General features: G+C 40.0%; 1 protein-coding gene across 2 annotated transcripts in view; it reads right to left on the reverse strand.

The window, feature by feature from the left end:
- EDIL3 (EGF like repeats and discoidin domains 3) overlaps positions 1 to 22240 on the reverse strand; it is a 430053-nt gene that overhangs the window by 201800 nt on the left and 206013 nt on the right. For both annotated transcript variants that reach the window (XM_003785962.2, XM_003785963.2), the window contains one exon: positions 9295 to 9423. In XM_003785962.2, the coding sequence (XP_003786010.1) occupies positions 9295 to 9423 (129 nt within the window). The remainder of the gene's footprint in view (positions 1 to 9294; positions 9424 to 22240) is intronic.

The raw sequence follows: 22240 nt of genomic DNA on the forward strand, positions 1-22240 counted from the left end.
TATACTCAGAGCCATCTGGTCGGTGACAAAACCACCCTCTACTGTGGTTACCTTCTCCTTGAGGCTGCAGGTGTCAAGGTCTCTCTCTCCCACCAGGGTAATTCCTCTCTTAAGTGTTGCTAGTTCCTGTGCTACAATATTGCTTTTGAAGGAATTACTGCCCAAGCTGCAAGAATGTAGCTCACCCAGCCCCTGGTTCACTGTGCAGAAATGCGGCAGGAGGGCAAGGCAACCAGGAAACAGCAGCTGACAATGAAGGAGAGGTACATGCAGAAAAGTGACGCCGAGAAAAACAGCGTGTGGAATGTGAACCACAAATAATGGCCCAGCGTCCAGCAGCACAAGTAGCAAATAGCTCTCTAGACAATCTTGATGGAAAACCCTGCTCCTCACTCCTTCATCTCACAGACGAAGGTACCACGCTCAAGGCAATATTAACATAATCACTATTTCTGGGGACAGTTGTATGGGCTGAACAAATGCTTGTAGACAGGTTCTTATGGGTGGCTGATCCCGCTATTATGGATTTGTATTAAAATATGTACATGTGCAAATGCAAAGGAACCCTGCATTAACCTTCAATTCCACCCTACCCTTGCCTCCTACACGTTTAAATCATTTGACAATAATGGCCTCACCCTCTCATGCCTCCACCTCACTTTGTGTTTGCATCTGCCCTTTCTCCTTTGCATAATGATTAAACCCTCCATCGGAGATTTCTTTCCCACTGCCACCACTATCTCTTCTAGGTAACTGACTTGCAGAATATTAAACAAGTTTTTTAAACTATTTAAGAACTATTTATCTACCCTTCTTTATAACTCGCAGGGCTTCTCAGAGCTATCAAACTAATGAACAGTGACAATCTCCAAAAGGCAGAGATAAAGTACAATGTTGCCAAACTCATTTGACCATAGCACTCTTGTTAAGGTGGTATTTTTCTTCACATGACTTTCATAAATTCTTAAAGGCATACACCATTTAAGAGGGCTTTTGTGTGTGTGTGTGTCTCCTAAAGCCCAATATCATGAACATAGAATATTGTCAGATAATACACTAGTGGATTTACATAAGCTCCTAGCCTTATGCTCAAGGTGGGACCAGCAGCTGAGTCAGGGAGCTAATGGCAACCAGGCAAAGTCATCGTCATGAACTCTCAATAAATATTTATCAAATGCGTAGACAAATAAATAATTTCCTGACATGGCTGGGGAAGACTTCAGAGGAGAATGATGTCCTACCTAAGTAACTTATTCAGAAGCAGTTAGCTAAGAGCAACAGTAATTTGGAAATTCATCTTAATATCAGCACAGGCTGGGAGGGCTAAAAAATGTGCAGTATATTCAAATTCTTTTAAAATACCTTTGTAATTCCATCTCCATTTTTGGAGAAAGCCTTTATAAAATCCTGAGCAAGTCACTTCAGGAAGATCAAGTCCATTAGTATAAATATACAACTTTCATGAGTATCATCTTCTGGCAAAATATGTTTAAAATAATTTTGGTTCACTGGCAGCCAAAATTCTTCTAACAAATAACAAAAAAGAAACAAGTTATTTTGTTATGTAAAGTATCGATTTTCAAATATTTTGAGTTTTGTCAAAATCTGAGTTTATGATTTTTTACAAAGAAATATTCCTGGATCTGTACTGGAATCATGGCTTTGTGGAAATATGCATTATATATGTCCACAAGACAATGCTGTTTGTTGGTTTCCAACTAAAAGAGGAAATAAAAAATATTAAAACAGCTTGGGATCTGGCTATGATAGATAAAGGAATAACAGATTTTGAGGACAGCAAGCTAATTTCTTTTTCTGGTATGATTCTTTCCATCAGTTAGTGGCTTCTGCTGTAAGATGATTTACATTATATTAAACAATGATTGGATTAATTAAGGTTGTACAATTACCTATAAGTGTGGGAATATAGTTATGACTCATAAGTTGGTTTCTCTTTGCGTTTTTCTCTACTTAGTTTCTTTAAGGCATTGTAATTCCTCCCAGTATGGTTCTAGAACATTGATTTCCAGCCTTAGTTGCACGTTAGAATCATTTAGGGAGGTTTTAAGATTCCTAATATTTATACCATCCCCCAGACAAATTAAGTCAAAATCTCTGGGGTGGGAGCCAGGCAACAGTATTTTTTAGAGAGCCCCAGGTGATTCTAGTATATCCCCAACGTCATGAAACAGAGTTCTAGAAACATCTGCATCACTTTCACTGAGACACCTGCTAAACAGTGTGACCTGGATCCCAAACTAGATTGCTAAACTGGAATCTCTGTGGATGAGCAAAAGGAATCTGTACACGAATCTAGACTCAGACGTGATTCACAGGTGCCGTGAGTTTAAGAACCCATAGCTGATAGAGGTAACGTGGCTCACATTGGTCTCCAAAATTATGGGTGAACAGGAAAACTTGGACTCTAGAATTCATTGTGAAAATTTGGGGTTAGACACAAGTATTTTGAAAGTCTCCTTAAAAGTCTTTATATTTAGCCAGTATAGCTATATAGTTTGCAGGTATATAGGTATTAGTAATAACTCTAGGTGAAATTTTCAAACAGTTTTGAAGCAGCAGCTTGGTACCTGTAGCTCAGTGGTTAGAGCACGAGCCACATACACCAGGACTGCCAGGTTCAAACCTGGTCCGGGCCTGCTAAACAACAGTGACAACTATAACAACAAAATAGCTGGGTTTTGTGGCGGGCGCGTGTAGTCCCAGCTACTTGGGAGGCTGAGGCAAGAGAATCGCTTAAACCAAGAGTTTGAGGTTACTGTGAGCTGTGACACCACGACACCCTACTGAGGGCAACATAGTGAGACTCTGTCTCAAAAACAAACAAACGAACAAATAAACAAAAAAACAGTTTTTAAGCAAAGTTTTTATTAGGGCAAATTGATTTACTAGAAGTAAAGCTAAAACAAAGAAGACATCATGTTAAAATTACAGAGAGTGATTAAAAAATAAGAATTGCCTATCAGAGATAATGATGTTAATAGAGGAATTTCACAGAAAAGCATATTGCCACATACCGAGCCTGTGTTTTGTAAAATATTGCAATTAAATATTTTAAAATATGATAAAGGAAGGGAAAAATTAAATGCCAGTAGGAAACCTCATATTTTAAAATCTTAGTCTGATTAGGATTATGTAACTTTCAAAACTTGTGAAGTGCGTCCGCAAACACCTCATCTGATCCTAACAAATACCTACGAAGGGAACCAGGACAAAAGATTATTAATTCCAGTTTTTGTAGAAACATTATTTTTAGCACGCAATCTATTGTGCAATTCTCAGTAAGTGCTTGTTGAAATGAATTGAATTGTTTGTTGGATGAGGACTGGAGGAACAAATCATTAAGTGCCACCAGCCCGACACCAACTGATCAAGATAGAGCCGCATCAAAAACCAAGTCTAACCCAGAGTTCTTCCCCCAACAACGCGGTTCCTCCAGTATAACTGAGAGACTAAAGGTAAATGATTATTCTTTAAATTTGGTGTAACTAAGAATCATATGGGTGCTTTTAACTAAATGCAGGGCATTGCCCCCAAACTCTGATTCAATAGGACTGAAGTGGGACCAGGAGTCTGCATATTTGACAAATGCAGTACACCAGAGAAAGCACAGAATTGCCAAATAAATACTTAATCCAATTAGCAATGATCACAGAAACAGCCAATATCATCGGCTAACTGTGAAAAAAGTGAAATATGGAAGTTACAGAAGAAAAATGACTCATGACCCAGTAAATATTTGTTTAATGTATGAATGCACTAATCAATCATTTAAATTAAGGCCAGATTGGTTTACAATGGTTAGCAGAATAAACCAAGAGAAAAGCTCTTGATTCTGCTTTTAGGGCCAACTAACTTAGAGGAAAAGGACCAGGGAACATGTTACCTTGAACTAACAAGTTAACATGGACCACTTCTTTAAAAGAGTCCTCTTCGTGCTCGGTGGGTTCCTAGATCCGCTCTTCTTCCTTGAAGAGCAGGAACCAAGACAATTTGTTCTTGAAAGGAATTGAAGGCTTTGGAGCTGCGTGCAGGCGGGAAAGAATGTGCAGAATGCCGTCAGTGGGACAACAGAGTTCTGGGAACCAAGAAATGGTCCTTCCCTAAAACATTAGATTTGTTACTAGGCAACGAATAAAATACGATCACTTCTAGCCAGTCCCAAATGCAGCTTTCAAAAGAAAACCACTTGCTTAAAAATGCCTTTCGAAAATCTGAGTCCTGACTATCTTGGTATTCAAGTATTCTTACAATTTACTTCCTGCAATTTACACACACTTGTGTGTAACACACACACACAGAGCGGCATTTAAAAACATGTACAATTGGCAATTGTATGTAAAACCCAATACTAATCATTGTGATTCAGAGAAAATTACAACCTCATGCTACTTTCATTACCATAAAAAACACGTGTGATAGTTAAAATCCAAACTGACAGCAACAAACGCTGGTGAGAATGTGAAACGACAGGCACCCACATTTGTCACTGGTGAGGAGGCAGAACGGTCACCGTGGAAGGTCACTTGGAAAGTCTGACACAGCTGAACATCCCTTTACCGTACATTCCATAAGATGCACTAGTAGGTAGTTAGTGAAAATGAGCTGAAGACTCACGTCCACATAAAAACCTGCTCGTGAGTGTTCATGACAATTTATTCATAACTGCCCCAAATTGGAAGCAACACAGATTGTCTTCAATAGGTGAATGAATGAACGAAGTGGAGTGTATCCGTGAAGTGGAATGTTATTCACAGTACAAAGAAATGAGCTCTGAGTCTCCAAAAGACATGGAACCAACCTTAAATGGACATTGTTAAGTAAAGTCAATTGGGAAGGAGGACATACTACATGATAACTCTTTGATATTCTGGAAAAGACAAAACCATAGAAAAAGCAAAAACATCTATCTGTGGTTTCAAGTGGGGCAAGTAGAAAGGACTAACTGATGGATTACAAGGAATGTTTAAATTGGTGAAACTATTCTGTAAGATACTGTAATGGTGGGTACCTGACATTACACATTTTTTTCAAATCTCGCAGAGATATCCTATAACAGAGTGAACCCTAAAGTAAACCATGGACTTTAGTTAGTAATAATGTATCAGTATTGGTTCATCACAGTAAATGTGCCATAGCAGTGCAGTGTTAGGACTAGTGGACCCAGGCTAAGACAGAAAGGTGTCAGGCCTAGGCTATAATGGAAAAATACCAGTTAACTCCTGGCAAATTTCCAGACTGCAAACTTTCAAAAAAAAAAAAAATGAAATAAGTCTAGTTCACTCCCAAGACAGATGGGAAAGTACTAATTAATATCTTACTTCTTGTTCACTCCAAGTTTCTTGCTTGGCTAACTCCTTGGGAAACACACCAGATAGTACCAACTATTCCTGGACTAACTTTTATACAATACCAGGTGGGGAAAGTACTGAAACTAAGATGTGTAGGGGGAAAATATTAAAAAAAAGATGTATGACGTGTGACTAACCTCGACATTCTGCTTCTGTACAATGCTACCCTACCCAGATGCAACTGGACAGCCTGCCCGCCAACCAGGATGCAGACCAAACCCTAAAAACCCAACCCCTTAGGCACTCGAGGCTGCTCTCAGAAACCCCATGTTGGGACACTGAGGCAGTCATTGGCCAGCTCTTCAATAAAAGGACTCCTCTTTTAATTTAACTTGTTTGGCACTGTGCACAAGAGCAGAATGTTAATAATTACAGAAACTACTTAAGGGAGAAATATGTGGGAACTCTCTGTAATCACTGCTCAATTTATCTATAAACCTAAACTGCTCTGAAACAAAGTTTATAAATTAATCCCCCCACACATAATTTGAAAGCATATACAGATAATATTAATGCTGTCCCTTGAAAAAAAATTTTTTGTTTGTTTGTTTTGAGACAGAGTTTCACTTATTATCCCTCAATAGAGTGTGGTGAAGTCACAACTCACAGCAACCTCCAACTCCTTGGGCTTAGGCGATTCTCTTGACTCAGCCTCCCAAGTAGCTGGGACTACAGGCACCTGCTACAACGCCCGGCTATTTTTGTTGTTGTTGTTGTTGTTGTTGCAGTTTGGCTGGGGCTAGGTTTGAACCCACCACCTTTGATATATTGGGCAGGCACCCCACCCACTGAGCCACAGGAACCGTCTTAATTTTTAATTTTTTTAACAACATAATAGTTATTAAACAAAACTGTTTAACTAAAAGTTAAACTTAAAGTTATTTAAATTTCTAGCTACATTCCAAAAGATATTGAGTTAATAGTCTGTCATATAGAAATAAATTAATAACCCTGCTCACATGGCTGTTTAAAAGATTTAAAAAAAAAATTCTTCTTCCAAATTATGTATAAATGTCCACACTACATTAGTACATCTCTGATTTTCATTGAATTTTACAAAGCTTAATAAATATTTTACCTACAATCTATTGTTATGAAACTGAATGTAAAAGTTGCTGAGTCTCTATAAAGATCACATTTGGCTATTGAAAGCCTTACCTAGTACTTATCAGACTTGAACATGTGTGAGAGTCAACTGGGGATCGTTCTGAAAGGAAGAGTCTGATGCAGTGGCTTTGACCTGATGCCTGATAATCTGCATGTCTATAAACTTCCAAGCAATCCTAAGGCTTGTCTACAACTTGAGTAGCAAGGTTCTAGAGAATATCTAGGTCACAAAACTATTACCACTGTGAAAAACAAACCCAAATACCTAGCAACCTGGCAAGAGATTAAAGAACTGTTTTTCCCCATTCTTTTACCTGAAGAAGTTTACAGGCCTCCTAAAATTCTCTATCTGCTTTCCCAATATATAATCCTTTTCAATTTCAGCCATCAAGGGGGAGGCTTGCTGACCTTTGTACAGTGAGCAAGCTACCTATTTATAATACTCTCTTGGCTCATATGAACTAAGGACCATCTATTTCTAGTTCAATTCCTCAGTTTATATGTCTTCAATAGAAAAAAAGATCAGGTGACTGGCTCAAGGTCACTTATCCAATATTGTAAAGGTCAGGTCTCCAATCCAGATTTCTGATTTCAAACCCAGTCCCTTTTCTTCTGTTTTCTTGTTTCTTCTAATAATGACTCACTCCAGAGAATAGGGATCAGGTGGTTTAGACAACAAATGTCCCAATTCTAAATTGAATCCCTCAGCCTGCTACTTCCCACTGAAATTCCTAACAAGAGTTCAAGATCTTGTGGGAGGATCAGATACAGTAATGGGGAGGATTTCTTTGTACTTTCAAATAAACCTTGAAATTTAACAAAACTTTGTGAACATATGAGATTATGTGACCATGGTTTAAAGGTACGAGAGAAAAGCCTAGGATGTCTCACCATGGAACATGAGGACAAAAATGATTTGTTCTGTCTCCCCAAACCTGACAGTCTTCTCTTAAAAGAGTTCACAACCAACCACGGGAGGGAGTCAGAGGCAGTGGACACTTATCCCGCAATATCTTTCCCAAGACACCTCACTTAAGTTGGGACAAATGACTTGATTTCTTCCATGAGGGCTTTCAGTCATTAAATTAACTAAAACTAAACTGACCTTCACAACATGAAGAAACAGGACTTGGCAATGTAAAAAGAATTTCGTATTAATATATGGATAACATTAATTATAACTAATAGTTAAAGTTTCCTAACCTTTGTTTAAAGGGCAGGTCCCAACTTCACTCTGACTTCAACACTACATCCAGGTGGGAGGGTTAATAAATGTGAAATGTTTAAGTGACATCAGGAGTCTGTACACGTCTTCAGAGGGTTATCTTTCTAAGCCCTTGGGGTTATTCTTCTAGCAGTAAGAATATGCCTTCACAGACCCTCCCCTTCCCCCACCGGGCGCCCTGCGTGGTAAAAAAGAGGAAGTCAGGCTGATATGGCCTCGGGTGTAAGGCCTGCCATTGGACATAGACCAGCACCCAGTCATGGAGATCCTGTCCTTTGTTCAGGGACTCTCTGTGAGTGTGTGTGCTACAGCAAGCAGCTCAGAACCTCGGTGAGCTGGCCAGACTGTTTCTGAGACCACATCCCAAGGTTCTATAAGGAAGAACCAGTAATATTCTCTTCATGGGATTAAGTGAATGTCAAGGCAGATGAGCTTCTGAGCTCCCATCTCAGTCCTTCCATGACTCTTTGGAGGTGTTCATATGTGAAAGCTGAGTAGTGAAGTCTCTGTCAGAGCCACTCAGCCTCGCTGCCTCTGGACCCAGCATGAGGAAAATCAGTAATGTCTGACTCTTTGTTGGTGGGTCTGGGCTCTTAGGAACAACTGTGAGCAGTTTAGGTGCCGTGCACTACAATAGTCTTCTACAAACTTCTGGCCCTGGCGAGCTTCCAGAATAGTACAAGCTGCTCCAAAGTCTCAGAAGCAGAAGGCTCTCTGTGCTGGCTGGTGGCTGGAAATCTGGCTGTAGCTGACATACCCAAATTTGTCTTTCTTAAGACCTGACGTATGCATCAGTGTATCATTCATGGCTCACATGTTCCCTCTCCACTCTGCCTACCATGTGCCACTCCCCTCCCTCTGATCAACATTCTTTCTCTCCTTTGAGACTTGTCCACAAGTGGCAACCACCCCTCCCCCACCTGCCAGGAGCTTAGTGTCCACTGTGGCCTTCCAGCCGGCTGAGCACCTACAGCAGTTAGGGACCCGCAGCAAACTCATTTGGAATTGATGCTCAGCCCAGCTTCTGAGAAGAAACCATCACAAGTGGACCTACTTACTCTGACTTTCCAGGATACATAAGAAAGGTGATAAAATAAAGAAGTTCACATACCATACTTTCTGTTGAACTTTCAAAGATTTTTCACACTAAAAATGCCAACAAATAAAAAGGAGAAACCTGGCTGAAGGGCAAGGTGCACAGTTTTTTTGTTTTTTTTTTTTTTCTGTTCTTGGCATCATCTCTGAATCAAATCACCAGAATAATTTCTGGGAAGCTTAAGGAATGTAGTTTAGAACAAGTATTTTAAAAAGAGACAGGTATCAGTCTAATATAAAGAGCAACTTTTTGCAAGTATGGCTGAACAATACTGAACAAGACCAAATAGAAGACCGTTAGCCCTGCCCATGCCACTGTGAGGGCTGACACACTGTCTCAGAGTCCTCAGCTGTGGACGTGGCGTATTCAGTGGAGAAAAGCAGCATTAGTTCTTTGCTGCCTTAAGATTCTGCAATTCTGCTGCAAACAAGAATAACAATGACTCGCATACTTTGCAATCAATAATAATAAAAGAACAATGACGATGACCAACTTACTGTGCTGACAGTGAATCCCATTGAATCCCCGAGGACATTTACAGACGTAGCCTATGAAGGTGTCTCCTCGGTAGGCTTCACTGATTTCGCACGTTCCCCCATTGTGGCATGGGTTAGGAAGGCAGGGGCCTGAAAGGAAAATATATTGCTGCATGATATGCATGCTCCGAAGTGACATGAGGTCAACATCTTATAAACAATAATTTTATTTAAAAAAAAAGTATTTGGGATATCAGTGGTACAGGTTGTTTGAGGTCTGGTGACTAAAGGTTTTGAATCCTAGTTTCACCATGTTCTAGCCATGTGACTTGAGAGATTTATTTAACCTTCCTGTGACTTAGTTTCCTCTTCTGTTTAATGTCAATGCTACTAAAATTTATTTTAAGGGGTTGTAATACAGATGAAAAGAGTTCTTACATACAAAATACTCAGAACAGTGCCTGTCACATATTAAGCACTCAGAATATATTAACACTAAATTGAGTAGCATTATTAAACATTTTTTGAATTGCACAATATCTGCTCATGTTTAAAAGTTCTACTGAATGGCAATTTTTGAAGCTGCAAACCCTGAAGAGCTTTATTCCCCCACTGGTGCAACAGCATATGGCCGTAAGCACAAGACCAAGTGCGTCTGCTGGTTGTGATGCTTTTACAGACTACAGGATGGTGGATCAGACTCTGCAGAAGCACACATTTTCCGGTCTAAAAGAAGACAGTCATTTTGAAGCTTTGAGAAGGTAACTTCAACAGAGTAACTGGCACCTGTGTCAGGCAACGGAAGGATGGCGCTCAGCTCTCTTTCAGAGAGGAGCCGCTGGCAGCAGTGTGGGTAGCTGACGCGTTCAGCTCCTGCAACCACAGATTGGCCACAGCAGCACTCATGCCACTGCCACGCTGCCCAGGCCATCACTGAGCACCAGGTGTAGACAAGCTGGTCCTGCCTGACCTGGGACTCTGCTGACAAGCGTTCTTCACTCTGGGGTGCACCAATGGTGTGGCTGAGATTTTCTTAGAAGCCGCTGCCGTCTGAGGCTTTTATTCCATGCAATATTCTTTCTGTCCTTTTCTTTCCTCAGAAATGACAGACAAGCTTGTGCCAGTGTGAAGGTTCATCCTACCTGTTCACGTTCCCCCTCTCTATTGCCCATCCCAGACATCCCTCTGATAAATCTTTTGTACTTCTCATTCTATCAGAAGTTCTGCTTCTGACTCAGGACAGAATCCAGACTGGAGATAATAAAGAAGGGAAGAGTCACGCTGCTCTCCCTGAAAGATGAAAAAAGGCCAAGCAAAAAAATATAGTTTTCTTTGATTTTGTTTGTATTTATTTTAATTAGAGATATTAAAATGCATTTATAAGGGCAAAAAGTCACCAAAGAGAAAGTTAAAATGTACATTTTAAAAAAGGAAAATAAGAGCAATTAAACTAAATGACTGCGTATGAAGAGGCAAATTTGGGAATCCTGGAAGAGGAGCAGGTCACAGGGGGGCTGACTTCAGTGGAGAGAAGGCAGCAGAAGGGTGGGACTCAGGATAATGAGGACTTGAGGAAGTCGGGGCAGCGTCCACCAGGCAAGACCAGCCCAGGAGTGCACAGCCAGTGAGCCCTGGAGCGCGCTGTCAAAGGCCCCGAAATACTTGGGGGGAGGGGAAAGAAAGGCAATTCACCTCATCACCTGGGGCAGGGCACCGGGGCCTCAGCCACAGTGGGAAGCACTGGGGAGTCGCTAACAACGACCTGCGGGATTTTATGATTCTATTCCTCCCTCTAGCAGCAGGATTTTATGACTCCTTCCTCCCTTCTTCCTTCCCTCTCTTGTTCCCTCCCTCCAAATCTCTTTCTTTCTTGCTTCTTTCTGTTTTTGCTTTCTATCTTTGAGATGGAGTCTAGCTCTATCACCCCATGGAGAGTGCAGGGGCATCACTGCACTTCACAGAGACCTCAAATTCCTGGGCTCAAACGATCCTCCTGCCTCAGCCTCCTGAGTAGCTGGGACTACAGACAGACATCACCACACCCCGCTTTTCTTTTGTTAGTTTTTTAATAGAGATGGGATTTCAATCTTGCTCAGGCTTGTCTTAAACTCCTGACCTCCTCCTACCTCAGCCTCTCAGAGTGCTAAGTTTATAAGGGGGAGCCACCTTGCCTGGCCTCCATTTCTTCTGAGTTTAAAATGTTATGAAATTCAGTGGGTGTAGGGTCTGATAAGAACAGGCAATAATACGCAATTCTGCAGTGCTCTGACCCTCGCTATCTGATAGGGCTGGCTTTTGAAAAGTAGAAAGTAATTGGATCTGTGATTATTTTCCCCAAGATATCTCCACACTGATTAACAATATGTACTTATCTAGGCAGTGTTGTGCTGCCTTGTATGTATCAATTATCTAAGCCTGCCCTTAAGGTGAAATACCCCCGCTGTCTCAGGCAGGGAAGTGGGTGCAAGAGCAGCGACCAGTTAGGGAGCAATTTGAATCATTTCCTTCCACTGCTAAGAGATGAAAAGTATGCTCCTGACCCGTGTCTCCTTTTCTTTCTCACTTTCCACTTCTTCCTTCCTCCCAAGTTAACTAACATCTGATGGTGCTTTAGAATTTAAGAACTCTTTTTCACATAAGGAATCTCATTGTTCCCACAATGCAGTGAGGTCCTACTCATTAACATGCTTTCTGTAAAAGAACTGTAAGTTCTAAAAAACTGAATATGGTAAAGATTAAATAATATTTCTCAACTTCTATCAGTGACACAATCAAGCCTTAGATTAAGGCTCTGTGATTCTAAAGCCTATGCTCCTCAGACCATCCGTTATTTGGCATAGAGAGATTAAAATAAAAGTGACCTTAGAGTTGTGACTCACCGATTCACTTCAAAATAAGGGTGAAAAAAGGACGTAGATTTTTTAATTAATTGCTGATAGCCAGGTTTGTACTAGAATCAAAGAATTATATAATTTTAAACAAATAAGGAGTCTTGGAGATCACATAATACAATTTTTCAGTTTTGTAGATGAGAAGACAAAACTAACTACAAATTCAGGAATATCTCTAAAATGTCACAAAAATACGAGGGAAATGTACCCAGGAGGAAAAAATAGCTCTTAAAACTCAAACTGAAGAGAAATTCCTCAAAGGAATGGGTAATTTATATCTGGAAAAAAATAAGTCTCTTCTGTGCATCCTGACTGTTACAGAGTTGGATGAGACTGGGATTTGGACGGCTAAGGTTGGGAGCGCTTTGGGAGGCCAAATGGGAACTGCTTGGGGCCAGGAGTTCCAGACCAGCCTCTGTCAGTTCTTGAGAGCAGCTGAAGCTGGGATCAATGGAAGTCACTCTGACAAAAATGGGGTGAAGATGAGCCTGGAACTGGTGGCTCTGTTTACTTTAGGGCATCTAAAGGTCCCATTGCATCTTCGGAAAAGAAAATCGTGGCTAGAAGGTGGGGAAAGCAAGAAGAGCTAAAGGGATCGGTGTTGATAAAGGGGAGAACTGGGGACTGGAGCAGATAGCCAAGGAGAGGCCATCTCAGACGTCTTCAGGGAGACAGACAGGGAGGCTGGGAGGCTGTACTACGTGGAGAAAAGCAGCTGGTGAGAAACGGTGCCATCCAAAATCCAAGTTTAAGTGTTTGCACAGATGCTATGTGAACTGTCTGCTCTGGAGCCTGCAGCTTTACAATCAAGTCTGCTCCCCACGGACTGTTCCCAAACAGCCTGTGTGTGTTTGGGGAAATCAAGGGGAAAGGGCTGTGCGACGGATGTGGCTGGTCCTGGCAGAAGGGGAGAGGTGCTGCTGCACATCATGCCCAAGAGAGTCAAGAATCCAGCTGATCCAGGAAGCTGCAGGTGGAGCTGACAGGGGTGTCTTAAGTCCCAGACATTCTGGGCACTTCCTGAGGGCGCAGGGGAAGCCTGTCCAGGGATCTTGGCATGGCCTCTGGGATTCCCCTAAGATGAGAGTTGATAAGTTGGAGCTCTTTTATTTTACACCCCAAAAGACTTCATGACCTCAGCTGACACCTGGGTTTTAGAAAAAGATTACCTGTTTCAGGGGTTGTGGCTGCTGTTATTTTTCCCACTGCAAGAAATTCAGCAATTCTCATTGAAAGGAAGAGGGTGAAGTCAAGCAAAGGGAACAAGGATTTAACCTTTCCAGACTCTCTTCTATGCATGCTAAATGTCAGGTACAAGTATTATCTTTCCTAATACTTTAAAAGAATAGATCCTGGCTCCAGAGGCAGAAAAACAGACGCGGAAAGGTTAAGTAAAAGCATAGATTTCAACACACTCTGCCCAACTAGACAGTCCACGCCCCTCCCATTAAGCTATGCTTCCTGCCATGCTGAAATCTGTATATTAATATGTTAGTCTTCACAGCTGTAAACAGAATCAGCATGAATTCACTCCACACATGCCTATAAATAATACAGCACTTCAAAGCCTCACCAATCGGAAACATTTCAGAGTACTTTCGGCAAGCAGGTCGATGTGTATTAAATATTGTGAATATGGATAGGCTCTGCTAGGCTAATAGTACTGCATTTCCTTGCAGCTATGTCTGAAATCAACTGTCAAACATGAGAATTTCCCCAATATTATTTTGTAATAATTGTAAGACTGATGTCCTATGCCTTGTACATACTTTTTGGGGAGGACACATGATGGGAGTATTAAAATGAGGGATTTCCTGTGGCTTTTCCCCACTAGACTGTGAATTCTGTATGGGAACAGTCATGATGGCACACAGAGCTTGTTGGATACATTTTGAATAAACAAAGCCATGGCAATAATGATTGCTAACCATTGTATCTCTTGCCTAAACTGTATCCTAATTTTAGGTTTATAAGGCATCACAATTCTTTGGATTTTTATTCCATAATTAATTTGGATACTTTCTGTAGCTTTTCTACACCTTTCAAGCATCAAGTCCTTTACATTTATAATTAGATTCCAACGATTTTTGTCTCTAATATGGTTTAAGCTTGTGAAGTATTACACTGAATTGTAAATAACAATTAGAATGTGTACTCTTGCAAAATGATTACATGTATCTTAATTCTTTGTCAAATTCAGAACCAAGGAAGACGTAACTTTGGATAATCTAATTAAGTGTTTTTGTGTCCTAATTTAACAAGTCTTGTGTAAATAAAAACATTCACTTTATACATGAGTAAGATAAAATGATCAGAATATAAGAGAATATGTAAGGGTAGCATAATAAACATACTCGAAGATCTCAACTCACAAAATATGCTTGATATTTATATTCTACGCAATAACTAAGAAAATGCCGTGAAGGCTATGTCAACCAGTTTGATGAAAATATTTCAAATTGTATATAAAACCAGTACATTATACCACATGATCACATTGATGTACACAGTTATGATTTAATTAAAAAAATTACAACTCAAAAATTAAACATCCCCTTCTATCCAATGGAAAAAAAAATCTGCTTGATAGTCAAAATGGTTTTGTTTTCTGTTTAAGGTTCAATAACAACAATTAAAACATACTGCAACAGTCTCCAGGTCTCTTCCTCCAAGTATCAAACAGGCTAATCATGAGAATTAGTGATACTAGAAAAATCTTATTTGTGCTTTTTTTCCCCTCGCTAATAATCTCCTCACTTTTGAAAGCAAGTTTTATTTTAAGGTCTTAGAACACTGATAATTAGTAATCGTCACTGTCCTGTAGCATCTAATGCTGCTTGTACTGTAAGGATAAGAGAGAAATTGACTCTGCCCAACATAGAGGGTTTTCCCCTTAACTTCAGGTTGAATGACATTTATTCATTAGGCACCTATTATGTGCTGGGCACTTTGCTAGCAATTCGTGATAAATGCTTTAAATGAAATTAAAATTGTTAGCAGCTGAAAGAGTAAGCTTATAACATAAAAACGTAGTTATCCAGCTTATGTACCTCATTTTTAAAGGTAATTATAATAGCTATCCTTTACTGTGAACCTACTATGCTTAGTATTAATACATTTCTTTGTGTGCATAATGGTTTTTGGAAATTTAATTCTAGGATTTCCTAGGGGCATCATATTAACAAATGTTTTAGGAGGTTATATTCTTATCTTCAGCAGCCAAAACTTTAGTGTATTTGGGGCACAAAAACAATTTAACAGTAGAGCAAAGTTTGAAAACAAATTAGTACTACTTAACCACTTAGAGCTTGTAAAAACAAAAAGAAAACAGACAACAGTGATCTCAATTCCTTCCTATCTCCAAAGTCGCGTAGAGAAGTTTCTCTTTTTGCCTTACGGGTAGACAGAAGTATACAGAATGGTGATGATGGGCTTTAGTTCTGATTAGTATTCATAAAATTCCAAATTATCTGATTAGACAGCAATGTTTTTTAATATCACTCTTAACAATAAAAGCATAAATGGACTTTCAAGATAGAAGAGGCTTCAGGGAATTTTGAAATCAATAACGCTTTAATACTTTCGTAGGTAATCTTTAAGTAGCTCCTAACACAATGGGGACAGCATATGATCAATATTAATGAACAATTGAATTCAACAGCATGCTTTCCAGGCATTTTTATGCAAGCATATATAAATATGTCAACAAGATTAATTGCTCACAGAAGCAACAGATCTATATGGTTTGCTACTTTTCTGCATGTACCACCTCGCAGTTCCAATAGTAGAAGTGAAGTTATTTCCATAAGGGTGACATGGTCAGCTTCCCACACGTTTAGAGACCATGCCCGAAATCTTGAATATGTATAGTATATAAGCAGATTATTGGAAAGTAAATAGATTAACACTTTCCTGTAATAATGTACACTAAAATTTGGTCAATTTTACAAATGATGTCCCCCCAAAACTGGCAGTTATTTACCAGGCGTCCTCAAACTATGGCCCACGGGCCATATGCAGCCTGCCTAGGACATTTATCCAGCCCGCTGGGTGTTTTTGCCGCCGCTGCCTGTCCTGCTGAGCAGCCGACTCATCCCGGGGCCCACAGTCCAGCCCTCCAACCATCTGAGGGGCAGTGAACTGGCCCCCTGTTTTAGAGTGTGGGATAAGTAAACACCACCAAGGCGATTACTTGCAATAGCACAGTTATACTAGTTGTTTTAGCATTATGATGAAATAGGAATAGTTATGAACCAAAACTTCACTCCAAATTTCAGTCTTAAAAACACATTCGGCTCTTAGAGTGTTGCATTTACACTGAATGTGGTTTGAATATTTTGGAGTTGTCATTTTGAGGTATTCCTGCTCTATTTTAAAACTACTTGAAAAATAAGAAATGATTCTGGGAGAGCTCACCATAATTGATGCTTTCAGACTTTTTTTATACAAGTTCCTTCTCCTCCTTCTCCTTTGTATTCTTATCTTGTAAATGTAAATGAGCAAAATTCAGTCATTTGCAGAGAAAAATTATTATCTGTGGGTATTTTGTACATAAAGAGATAAACCACTCTGTAATAAAATCAAAACACCCTATTGTAGTGGAGAATCAGCCAATCCAGCACATTTTTCATTAAACATGAAAATATTTGAAGATACTAAAAAATTAAAATCCTAGTTATCAATAGAAAAAATAGAATAGCTATTTTGTCAATACCTATCAATAACATTTCTCCTGGAGAATACTGTATTCTCCTTATATGCAGCTGTCCATAGGAAGATACTGAGTGACCAGTGGCCAGAAACAGTACTTCAGAGTCTTCAGCCTTTTATTAGTTTCTCAGACCCACAAAGCACTACAACTCAGTAGCTTAAAGCAACAGAAACTTTCGTAGCCTCCTTTCTAGAAGCTGGAAGTCTGAAATCAGGCTCTCACGGGGCCAGTGCTTCCTCTAAGGGCTCCAGGGAAAACCCTTTCCTTGCCTCTTCTAGCTCCCGCAGCTCTGGCATTCCCTGGGTTACAGCAGCAACCCCATCACTACTGGTCTTCACGTGCTTTCCGTCCCCTTGGTTTCTCTCCTCTTCTTTCAAGGGCATAAGTCATTAGATTTGGGCCCTCTCTGAATCCTGTAGGATTTCATCTCCAGGTCCCTAACAATTTATATCCACAAAGGTCCTATGATGAGCTTAGTCCCCAAATCGATGCACTGCAGCCCTATCCCCCAGTATCACAGAATGTGACTATATTTAGAGACAGGGTCTCTATTAGGTAATTATGGTTCAGTGAAGTCATGTGGGTGGGTCTTAATCCAATCTGACCCATGTCCTTACAGGAATAGGAAATTGGAACACACAAAGAAACGTCACTGATTCTGGCACACGGAGGAAAAGCCTCATGGGGACACAGCAAGAAGACGGCCACCTGCAACGCAGGGAGAGAGGCCGCAGGAAAATCCAGACATTCTGATACTGGTCCACCCTCTACAGATGTGAGAAAATAAATTTCTGTTGTTTAAGTCATCCAGGCTGCAGGAACGTTAGGGAACTAATACCCTGTTCACAAATCAGGTCACATTGTGAGGCCCCCGGTGCATATGAATAGAGGGGCGGGGCACTCACCATTCCACCCACCCTAGGCAGTTGTTTTCTTACAGTGCTGGAGTTGATTAAGGAAACAACAGCCCTCGTGTGAAAATTGGCCAAGAAAGCACTCACATTTATCAACAACCAACATCTTTACCAAAATTAATTTCACTTGGCTCTCATCAACAAGCACAGGTAGGTAAATTTTGCTGGTACTGGAGATCAAGAGAGAAATCTAAATTTCAATCAGGGACTAGAGAGAATCCAGAAATGATTATCTAGGAGGCATGAAAGAGGATTCAAAGAAAGAATGAAGATTTCCTGAGGTGGTTCTTCATCCACTTAAAACTTCTGTCTAAAGTGGGTTTGGGCCAGGCCTGGTGGCTCACGCCGGTAATCCTAGCACTCTGGGAGGCTGAGGTAGATGGATTGCTCAAGCTCAGGAGTTCGAGACCAGCCTGTCTCTACTAAAAAGAAATATATATATATATAAAACCAGATGTGATGGCTCAGCTACCCAGGGCCTGTAGTCTCAGCTATCCAGGAGATTGAGACACGAGGATCACTAGAGCCCAAGATTTAAGGCCATTTTTTTTTTTAATCCAGCCATCAGCAACTTTCTGAGAAAGTCTTTCTATGTATTAATTTTATCAACACCTGTCACTGTGGCACAATAGTTGATCTCTCCTTTTCTTCCAAAGAGAAGGAATACTTATTAACTTAATACTTATTAAGTATTAACTTAATCTTAATACTTATTAACTTAATACTTATTAACATTAGTATGACTTTTCAAAAATTAATAGCCAATCATAGCAAAGGATCTATTATTTTTCAAGCAGTATTATTAAGTATCTATTATTTTGCAAAGTGGTAAGTATTATTATTCAGGCCACACCTGATGACTACACCCTAATTTTCCTCTCCATTCATCTTGCGCACTGCCACCAACACAAGCTTCCTAAACCCACTTGCATAATGGAAATCCTCAGCTCACAATACTTTATTACTTAGACAGAACTCTACCTCATTCCTCCAGCCACACACATAGATATTTATGTTTTATCCTCTAAATCATGGTGTCTATTTTGGGGTGTCTTTCGGTTTACCCAGAAATATTTACTGTCTTGCTGACTGTGCAATGTTCTCATTTATAGGGAAACACACAGTGAACACTAGACAAAAACCATGTGGCCATGATTTTCTTTCAAAAACTAAAAAAACCTAAATCTGGTATAATAGTCCTGGGAATAGTAAATCCAGGAAGCCTTTTAAAAATTAATAAAAGATAAAATTAAAATTAAGGTAGTATTGTTGCTGCAGACGGTGACACAAGGCCCCAGTGCCCTTTGAAGTCTATGGTCAATGAGAAAATCACTCCTAAAATCTAAGTGAAACATGGATGGCAAAAGTGTGGATCATCCTGACAATTTTTATTACTTTTTTTGTGATGGCCCTAGAATAAGAGTCATGACTTCCATGTGAAATATCCTGTGAAAACTTTACAAACCACAAATGTAATCCAAACTAACTGATGAAGAACAAACGCTCAATGATGTTTGATCAATCTAAGAAAATTTCTCAGAATGCTCTTCTTAATTGGGGAGCTGTTTCCAAACAAAACTCTGCAAATCACTTATGTGAGAGGTACATCTGTCAGAACTCACAAGTCATTCACTGGAGAATACAATCCAAGCTTGAGGATATACACCAGCAGGTGGTGAGAAGAGGCAAGACCGCACTCAGATTTGCATTAGCTACCATGGTTTCTCTCATCTCCTACACGTCAACAGTCACAGTTTAAAGACAGAGCAGAGATCAATGTTTATATATATATTATTATAAACAGATAAGTGAGCCCAAGTTTCGGGGCATTCAGCAGTCTCACGATTTCCTACGATGCTTCTAAGCAACTACAAAAATTCTGTGTTCCTCATCAGTCTTTCTCTGACAGCTCTTCACCTTTCTCGGCGCCTACTACACTCGATGCCTGTACTACATGATGAGTATCTCACCGCTTACTGCTTTGTTCTCTAATTATTTCGTGGGTGGTTCTATTTTGTCTCCCTGACTCACTTCTACACTTCATTTTAGGTTAAAAGGCTGAGAAGTGATCCCCTGACTCATTTCTAAACAATTTATGCATAGGAACGTACGCTCCTTATATTTTTGTACACAGACCCTAACAAAGTGCTTTATTTTGCTTCTTAAATGTGTTGATTAAATGACAATTATTAATTTTAGAAACTTCATACAACCCAAACTATAAACAATAGTATCTCTAACAAAAATTGAATGTTAGCGATTGGACATATTCTAACCCTTTTTCATTCAGTCCAGCAGTTTTCAACAACTCAATTCTAAGACTGAAGCCAAACCCACTTCTCTTTGTTGAATGTTATAGCACTCTGTAAAATATCAGATTGTGGATAATCTTATAATTATAAACAAAGCATGTTAAAAACAAGTGCACTGTTTCCACAAAACTACAACTCTTTTTCTTAAAAATCTACCATTGTGATTTTGATCTTAAAGGAAGTGACAGGAGGTGGGAGAGAGGGTTTCTATTTTTACTTTTGGAATTTTTCCTCCGTGACTGCCACGCTAATCATGGCATGATTCCTGCGGGAGACGTTCCAGCTGTGCTCATGTGGGAACGGCACCTGCCTGGCTTTACAGCTGAGGATGCTGGGAGCACAGCTGGACAGGTTGGTTTCTGTTTGGATTGCCTCCTCATGTCTCACATGTGGCTTCTTTGTGGCAGACTTGAGAAGGCATAAAACATGGATTCTGGCCAGCTGGCCATCTGTTCCTTCACCCACTGTGATAATTTGGTCCTGTAGAATTCTGTTAAATGAGCATTAAGTAATGACCATGTCAAACAGAGTACATAATGCCTGCTCCTTAATCACTGGCTGCAAGCGTGGGGAACACTTGCCCAAACACTGAAAAGATCACCAAAGCAAACCAAGAATTATAAATTAAAAAATAAGAACAGTGAAATCAATGAAAAATAGCAACAATTAACTTTGTTTCTATTTTTACCTTTGAGCATTCTGAATCCATGTCAAATATCAGAGGATGACTATGATGAGGGAGCTAAGCAAATGAATACACTGGTTTCTATCCTCTCATTATGCATGTGTCAATGTACACTGACAAATTAAATAAGCATTTCAAAACTAAGAAAATATATGAAGGGCTTTATCATGCTGACCTTAATTAAAAGCACTTAGGGTTACAGACTTTAACATCAGCCTTTTCCAATTAATTCTTCAGAACAACAGGAAGTAGTCACTGATTACTGCAGTCAAAATACTTTTTTTTTGTTATTGTGTTTTCAAAGGTAAATTGAAGTATTCTAGTCTGAGAAATCAGGGTTCCCTCATCAATACATAACAATTGTGTACAAAATCATGAGCTTTTTAATCCCTTGAATGGATACTTAAGGATGCATCCAATAAACTGTATTATGGGGACAGTCTCCTCACAATTCTCCCTCACACACCCCCCACTGCCATACCACATGCAAACCTAATCACAATGATCTGTTGGCTCCTACAGGCTGGTATTCCAAAAGTCCACAAATTTAGCCTACTCATGTATTGTCAATGTTACCTAAGCTATTCAGAAAAATAAACCAAAATGCTTCACGTAATTAAGTTACTCTTCACCACCTGAAGATCATTTAATTCCTAGAATTCTGCACCAGTGGTTCTCCAGCTCCAGATGCTGAACGCCCAATGCCTTTCTTAAACTTTTCACCTCCAAATCTCATTTTTCTTCCAAAACTATTCAAGTATCTAATTGCTCATCTACTCTTCCCTGTTGTTTATTTTTACTCTTTCAACAATTCTTTATTACTCTGCTACATATTTTTTCATTCATTCATTGACATAATTATTCATACAGTTCTGATTATGTTCCAGATGCACTGCTTTAGAGGTGTGCAAAACATGGGCTCTTTTAATCTACTGTTACTTCAATCAAATGAGAAGGTTAACTCTTCAAATAATCATGTAAGAAATGTAACTGTTGAAGAAATTATGAAAGAAAGGTATTTTGTGCCCCTAAGAATCTACTGATCTACTAATGTACTAAGCAGCTCCCTGAAGACGTAAAGCATCAACTAGCAGCTACAAATTGAGTAAGAGCTAAGCTAAGGACGGGGATGAGTGTGTGGAGGGGAGAGCAAGGCAGGGATCAGGGATGAGAGTGTGGAGGGGAGATTGAAGCAGGGATGGGGGCTAAGAGTGTGGAGGGGAGAGGGAGGCAGGAATCAGGGATGAGAGTATGGAGGGGAGAGTGGGGCAGGGATGGAGGATGAGAGTGTGGAGGGGAGAGTGAGGCAGGGATGGGGGATGAGAGTGTGGAGGGGAGAGCAAGGCAGGGATGGGGGATGAGAGTGTGGGGGGGAGAGTAAGGCAGGGATAGAGGATGAGAGTGTGGAGGGGAGAGGGAGGCAGGGGTGGGGGATGAGAGTGTGGAGGGGAGAG

This window comes from Otolemur garnettii, unplaced genomic scaffold (genome assembly GCF_000181295.1).
Source record: "Otolemur garnettii isolate 467f Iridium unplaced genomic scaffold, OtoGar3 scaffold00017, whole genome shotgun sequence".
In the NCBI taxonomy this organism is placed as follows: domain Eukaryota; kingdom Metazoa; phylum Chordata; class Mammalia; order Primates; family Galagidae; genus Otolemur; species Otolemur garnettii.